At 50.5% G+C, this 7,207-nt stretch overlaps 1 protein-coding gene across 2 annotated transcripts; it reads left to right on the top strand.

The window, feature by feature from the left end:
- Positions 1-4,717: 4,717 nt before the first annotated feature.
- Positions 4,718-5,484, top strand: LOC123164409 (putative germin-like protein 2-1). Of its 2 annotated transcripts, XM_044581882.1 has the most exons (3): positions 4,718-4,835; positions 4,949-5,176; positions 5,288-5,484. In XM_044581882.1, exons 1-3 carry the CDS (start codon positions 4,718-4,720, stop codon positions 5,482-5,484), a joined length of 543 nt encoding a protein of 180 aa, XP_044437817.1. The 2 variants fall into 2 exon arrangements, with proteins under 2 accessions (XP_044437817.1, XP_044437808.1); XM_044581873.1 differs by having other exon boundaries at positions 4,949-5,484.
- Positions 5,485-7,207: the final 1,723 nt, after the last annotated feature.

Here is a 7,207-nt window from a genome sequence, read left to right as displayed (position 1 = left end):
TTGGTGCCACGAACCGGGACCAATGACCCCCTTTAGTCCCAGTTGGTGGCACCAACCGGGACCAAAGGCCTTGTGCTGCCCCGCGTCAAAAGTTTAGTCCCACCTCGCTAGTTGAGAGGGCTCGAGAGTGGTTTATAAGCGCTGCTGCGCCCACCCTCTCGAACTCCTCTCAACTGCAGGCTTTCGGGCCTAACCGTTCTCTTTGCTTGTGGGGCCTACTGGGCCTTCTGCGGGCCTGAATCCTGGCCCACGGATGGGTTTCAAGTCGTATTCAGGCCGTGGTGGCCCAGTAGGTGGCATAATTTTTTTCTCTGTTTTTTGTTTTCTCTTTTGCTTTATTTGTTTTGTTTTGTTTCTACTTACAACAAAAAACTTATTTATTTTATTTCTAATTACTTATGTATTTTACTTTAATTATTTTATTTTTATTTATTTTACTGCTGCTATTTTTATTTAATTTATTAAGGTTTATTTATTTTAGTTACTATAATTTATTTTATTTTAGTTTATTAAGGTTTATTTATTTTTATTTACTATAAAAAAATGAACATAGATGCGCCTATAGAGAAAATTCAACCTAAATTAATAATAAATTTCTATGAAATTCAAAGAAATTTACTGTGAATTTAGGTCAAATTCCCTGTATAAGGGCATCTATTTTCACTTTGAGAGGAGCTCAACAAGTCAGAGAGGGACGAGCTTATAAACTGGTGTGAGCGCCCTTCGGTTGGCGAGGTGGGACTAAACACTGGCCGCAACTAGGACCAGCCCTTTAGTCCCGGTTTGTGGTATGAACCGGGACTAAAGGGTAGTGGGCCAGGAGCGTGGCCCATTGGTCCCGGTTTGTCCCACCAACCGGGACCAAAGGGTCTGGACGAACCGGGACCAATGCCCCCACGAGGCCCGGCAGGCCCCTGGCCGCACGAACCGGGGCCAATGCTCACATTAGTCCCGGGTCGTGACTGAACTGGGACTAATGTGAATATTGCCCTGTGACTAAAGCCCAGTTTTCTACTAGTGGACATCAGCCCCGCGCCGATGGACGCCGCAATCGTCGTCGAGTTCTTCTCTGCTAGCCCCTCCGACTTCTCCGACATGGCGTACAGCTCGTGCAGGTCCCTCGTCTACGCATGCCCGGTGCTGGCAACACCGATGCGTGCCTTCATCCATGACTTGTCCCCGGGCCTGGCAAGCCTGGTCGGCGCTTCGTCAACTTCGTCTTCGTCGGTCTACGCATGCCCGGTGCTGGCAACACCGGTGCGTGCCTTCGTCCACGATGTGTCCCCGGGCTTGGCAAACCCGCCGCGACGCGTCGTCAACAACATTTTCTTCCCGGCGCACCCCTACTTCGACACCACTGCGCCCATGCTAACTCGGCGCCCCCTTGCGCCCGCGGCTCCACGGCGACTTCCTGGACACCGGCTACCCCGACTCGACATCGACCACGGCATTTTTCACACGGCTACCTCGACCACAGCTCCACCACCCACGCTCTCGGCTACATCGACAAACGGCACAAAGGGCTACCGCCTGCTTGAGCAACCTCGTCGGTTTCCACTCCAGCCACGACTCTGTGATGCGTCAACCATAATGACTGTGTGTAGGGGGGGGGGGGTCCGTCGGCTTGCCTTCGGATTCTTCTCCAGTCTTACCGTCTGCGTCGCTACCGTTGTGACTGCGGGGGATGTTGAGTATAATGTATATTAGGAAGTATAGGATAGACTAGGATTTGTTCCTACCTTGTCTTGTACTTCAAATTGGTCATTGTACTCCTATATATATGCCCACGAGGCTCAAGCAATACAACGAACTATTCCATCAAACCCCTCTCTCCTTTCTAACAAAGACCAGTGTTCGGCGGGTAAGAGCCTTGTCTAATGGCATTGCCGGTCCATGTCCAACGGTCACCACTACCCATTGAACATGAGTGTTCATCCGTGCTTCGAATCAATAATGGGCCGTGGCCGCCCTTGTGTGACATTTCTTTCGGGCCAACGATGTTTGAATAAGCGAATACATGAGTGAACAGTGTGATACATGCCAGGCCTCGCCCAGAGTTGTCGATCATGATGCACAGCAGACGATTGAGATAACGGGTTACCTGTAGCCCGAGCATCAAACTACATTTTCGCATCATTCTACTGTATCGTTAATTGATGAAAGAAAGAAAGAAAGCAAGCAAGCAAGAACGAAAGTTGGGAGATGCAGTTAAGAAAGCGTTTTTTCCTAGAGCGGTGCTACACTTCTTACATGTGTGTCTAGCAGGGGTTTTTTTTTTTGGAGATGGTGTTTTTTTTTGCGAAAAAAGAGATTTATTTATTAAATCGGATCAGTTTCATCCGCGGCACATAAGTTTACAATCTCCTCTGGACCAGACCTTAACCACACCGCCGTTCTAGGGCCAGTGCGTTCAATTTTTGCTAGCATATGACTGACACTATTTTGCACTCGGCTAATAGCAGTTACCTTGTGACTTCTACCTCTAGCTAGCAAATGCTTGATTTCCTGGACTAAATTAGGCACAGGAGACTTGTTCACCTCCGGCTGCACAATCATGGCTGTAGCAACGGAGCAGTCCGTTTCCAATATGAAGGGTAGAGTGCTCCACTCTAGTGCTAGTGCAACGCCCTCTTTGCAAGCTTCTACTTCAGCTTCCAGTGCGCTCACACATGAGAAAAGGTGACGGCAGGATGAGAAAACAATATGGCCACTGTTATCTCTAAGAATCATGCCTGCACCTCCATTCCCTTCTGACTCAGAAAAGGCGCCATCAATATTTAGTTTAAGCCAGCCATCAGGTGGTGGTTTCCATCTCTCTGGCGGACGACCTGGAGGAGCGGCCTTCCATGAATGCAATTGAGAGCCTCGGCCATAGGAGACCACCATTTTTTCCTTTTGCGACATCCGCCAATGGATGTTGCTTGATGCACATTAGTGAGTTGATGTAGCTTCTTAGGAATCTCCGTGAGGCATCAATTGGAGTGGCAGGCTTGAAGTGCACCCCCTCATTCCTGACATGCCAAGCACGCCACAACGTCATGAGCAGTGGGAGCCGCTCGCCTTCGCCGCACGTGTCAAGTAGATGTAGTAGCCATTCGTGCCCTATGTTCACGATACTCCTCGGCAGCGGCATCGCCCAATCCTTCGCCATCGCCTCCCATAATCCAACAGCCATTGGACACCTGCAGGAGACATGGAAAGAGTCCTCTCGTTCCATTCCACAAACACGACAAGTGTCAGACACTTCAAGGTGTCGCTTAACTTTGTTTTCCATAGTCGTGAGGCAATTAGTTGCAAGCTTACATGCGAAATTGCGTACCTTTGGGGGGGGGGGGCACCCCCATAATGCCTTCCAGATGGCACGTCGGGCATCCGGTGCCCTGCTCGTGGCGCACATAGAGGTGTGGGTTTGCTCGTCAAGGGCGAGACGGTATGCTGATCGCACAGAAAAGACTCCATTGGGCTCAACTTCCCAAGCTAGTACATCATCAGGGCAACGCGAAGAAGTCTTGATCTTGATAACTTCCTCAATATCAGCTTGCATGAAGTGTTGTCGGAGCAGGTTCATATTCCAGGCACCATTTTTCATATGCAGCTCGGACACACGATGGAGCCTACAATTTTGCCTCTGGGAGATAGGCCGATATGAGGGCCCCCGTGGCAGCCATGGATCTCTCCATATGCGCACCTTGCTTCCATCTCCTATGCGCCACACTAAGTCCTTTTTAAGCAGCGTCAGGCCATAGACTATAGCTTGCCAAGTGGACGATGCATTACCAGTAAAGACTGTGTCCTCGAGGCGCCCGTTTGCATAGTACTTTGCTTTGAGAACTTGTGCACACAAACTTTCAGGCTTGGAGAGGAGACGCCATGCTTGCCTTGCCAGGAGTGCTTGATTGAACAAGTGAAAGTCTTTGAACCCACGACCACCCATTTGCTTCGGCAGGGTAAGCGTCTCCCATGCCTTCCAATGTGTTTTACGTTTTCCTTTTGATGACCCCCAAAAATAGTTCCGTACCATTTGGTTTAGATCATCACACACTGACATAGGTAATTTAAATACCCCCATCACATAAGTCGAAAGTGCTTGAGCAATTGCTTTGATTAAGACCTCCCTTCCTGCTTGAGCTAGAATTCCATCTCCCCATTCAACCATCCGCTTCAGGAGCCTTTCCTGCAGATTTTGGAACCTTCCCTTGTGCATTCTCCCTTCGGGGGTGGGCAGCCCCAAATATTTTGCTTCAAAGGTGACCGCACTAACTTGCAGCACTTGTCGAATATTTGGAGATGGTGTTTAGCAGTTAAAAAAGTGGAGTCCTTCAATAATGTGTTTAAGCCTCTAGGTTGATGCATGACTGCATCGCAAGTTCCATCTGGTGAGACAAGAGAGCTTGTATACAAGGACGGACGTGATTTGTTCAAACCAAGCATTATTTACAAATTAAAAGGCAGGGTGGGATCGATTTGTTTGGCCGTCATAGGCAGGCCGGCCCGGAACACGCTTTGGACTTGGGAGCTAGTGAAGACTATTTCCTTCATATCCTCAATTCCACACGCATGCGCTTCAACAGAACAAACACAAAAGCTCTTCCTCCCATTCCCTGTATATACCGGTCTCCTTCAACCCTTCGAAGCATCACAAGAATCTATTTGCATAACTCAGTGTCTACTCGACCAAACACACTTAATCCAGTGAGCATTAGCGTTGGGCATCCAAATGGCCTCAAAGTTCTTCCTCCTTGCCCTTCTGGCCATGTCGGCTTCTTGTGCTCTTGCCTCCGACCCAGGCCAGCTCCAGGATTTCTGCGTCGCTGACAGAACATCCCAAGGTATGTGTATATAAGTATATAACCACATACGCATACGTGTGGTGAAATGTTTGTGTTACTTACTTGTGCCAATATATAGCTGTTAATTAATTGTTCAAAATCTGTACGTGTATGTGCAGTTTTTGTCAATGGATTTGCATGCAAAGACCCAAAGACCGCTGTGGCAGAAGATTTCTTCTTCTCTGGCCTTCACATGGCTGGGAACACGAGCAACAAGCAAGGATCTGCTGTTACTGCAGTTAATGTGGCGCAGATTGCTGGGTTGAACACTTTGGGCATCTCCCTGGTTCGTGTCGATTATGCACCCAATGGTCAAAACCCACCCCACATCCATCCGCGTGCAACCGAGATCCTCACCGTGCTGGAAGGCTCGCTCTATGTTGGTTTCGTGACCTCAAACCCCGAGAACAAGTTGTTCGCAAAAATTCTGAACAAAGGGGACGTGTTTGTGTTTCCGCAAGGGTTGATTCACTTCCAGTTCAACTTGGGAACCAACAAAGCCGTAGCCATTGCCGCGCTGAGCAGCAAGAACCCTGGAGTGATCACCGTAGCCAATGCGGTGCTCGGATCCAAGCCATCCATCTCAGATGATATCCTTGCCAAAGCCTTCCAGGTGGACAAGAACATAGTAGACAATATCCAAGCTCAATTCTAGATTGAAGAACATATTGTGATTTATTTCTTTGGTTCATTTGTTCTTTGACTAAACATTATGTTTGTGTGTTTCCTTAGAATGAAAAATTATTGTATGGTTGTGTTAATTGAGTTTTATGGAAGAAGAGGTATAATATTCTCATTTGTCGTAAATATTATTTTGTTCATCATTTTTATGAAAAAAACTGAACTGCCAAATGAGTCGTGGGCTGACCCAGTTACAAACCAACAAGTGGCATTGTAATTGTGTGTTTCGTAGTTTTGTTCAAGTCAAATGTAAATGCAAAAACAAAGGTTGGCATCAGACTCACGTATCTTTGAGGACCAAAGATAGCCCCCACCAACTAAAAACCTCTCTCACCCCTCCATCCTCATTGCCAACGGAGAGGTGGAGGCCTCAACAGTCGAAATAATGACCATTTGGCTCTTGCTCTACAACGTTGACGCTTTTTCGGGCGGCTTCATGGGTTTAGGCAGGTGTCTTCCTTCCAGATGCGGCCTAGTGAGGTTCTTCTGGTTTGTCTTCGTCGACATTTATAGGTTGATGTCGGTGAGATATACATTGTGGTTGTCCCCTCAACCACACACACGCAATTTTTGGTGCTGGCTTCTGTGAGTGGTGTTTGCCACACTATCTGGACAGATTGGGTTGTTGCCCCATGGATGTAGCTTCCACAACCCCAAGTCCCTTTCGTTCGTGATGGGTTTCTCTTGCAGAAATACAATGACACTACAGGAAACAGCTACTTTGCCGTCTGCCACGGCGGACGGCAAAGGCTCGAAAGGCGGACGGCAAAAGGCTCCGGCAAAGAAGGCTACGGTAAACAGCTGCTTTGCCGTCTGCTTCTTGGCGGCGGACGGCAAAGGCTCTTTGCCGTCTGCGGCGGACGGCAAAGAGGGCGGACGGCAATAATTGCGCTGTCAGTCCGTTAAGTGGCTAACGGCAGACCTTTGCCGTCCGCCGCAGACGGCAAAATTTCTCTGGTCTTTGCCGTCCGCCTTATGATGTCATCTCATTCTTCTACTTCTTTTCATTCTTCTCATCCCCCGTCTTCTTCTTCTTCTTCTTCTTCTTCTTCTTCTTCTTCTTCTTCTTCTTCTAAACTAAAAAAACTTAAACTAAAAAACCTTATCTAAACAGAAAAAAAACAAAAAAACAGAAAAAAATGGAGGGGCTCACTGTGGGGGGCGGCGACGGGTCGGGGAGGGGCCGGCGACGGGGGGCCGGGGCGGGGCGGTGGAGGAGGCGGGGCGGGGCGGCGGAGGAGGCGGCGGGGGGCGCGGGGCGGCGGGGGGCCGGGGCGGCTGTGGGCCGGGCGGCGGGGGCCGGGGCGGGGCGGTGGAGGAGGCGGCGGGGGGCGCGGGGCGGCGGGGGGCCGGGGCGGCTGTGGGCCGGGGCGGCGGTGGGGCGCGGGGCGGCGGGGGGCCGGGGCGGGGGGCGACGGGGCGGTGGGGCGGCGGGGAGCCGGGGCGGCGGGGCGGCGGGGGCGACGGGGCGGCGGGCGGCGGCGGGGTGGGAGGAGAAGGGCGAGGACAAAGTGAGTAACGGGGGGGGGGGGGGTACCTGCCGTTAGTCAAGTGCCCTCTTTGCCGTCAGCCAGCCTTTGCCGTCCGCCTTTTTGCCTCTTTACCGTCTGCTAGCGGACTGCAAAGAGGTTGGCCGTTAAGATTTTTTCAAACGAGCGGGGGGTGGGGGCCACCACACTCTTTGCCGTTTGCCAGCG

The sequence above is a fragment of the Triticum aestivum genome, chromosome 1D (genome assembly GCF_018294505.1).
Source record: "Triticum aestivum cultivar Chinese Spring chromosome 1D, IWGSC CS RefSeq v2.1, whole genome shotgun sequence".
In the NCBI taxonomy this organism is placed as follows: Eukaryota; Viridiplantae; Streptophyta; class Magnoliopsida; order Poales; family Poaceae; genus Triticum; species Triticum aestivum.
Note: the sequence above shows the minus strand (reverse complement) of the source record. Positions and strands in the feature narration are given on the sequence as shown.

What these genes read in the sequence shown, in the direction of transcription:
- LOC123164409 (XM_044581873.1), top strand. Translation starts at nt 4,718, where the DNA reads ATGGCCTCAAAGTTCTTCCTCCTTGCCCTTCTGGCCATGTCGGCTTCT. An exon ending in CAGAACATCCCAAGGTATGT is followed by an intron (nt 4,836 to 4,948) that starts GTATATAAGTAT and finishes GTGTATGTGCAG; the next exon opens with TTTTTGTCAATGGATTTGCA.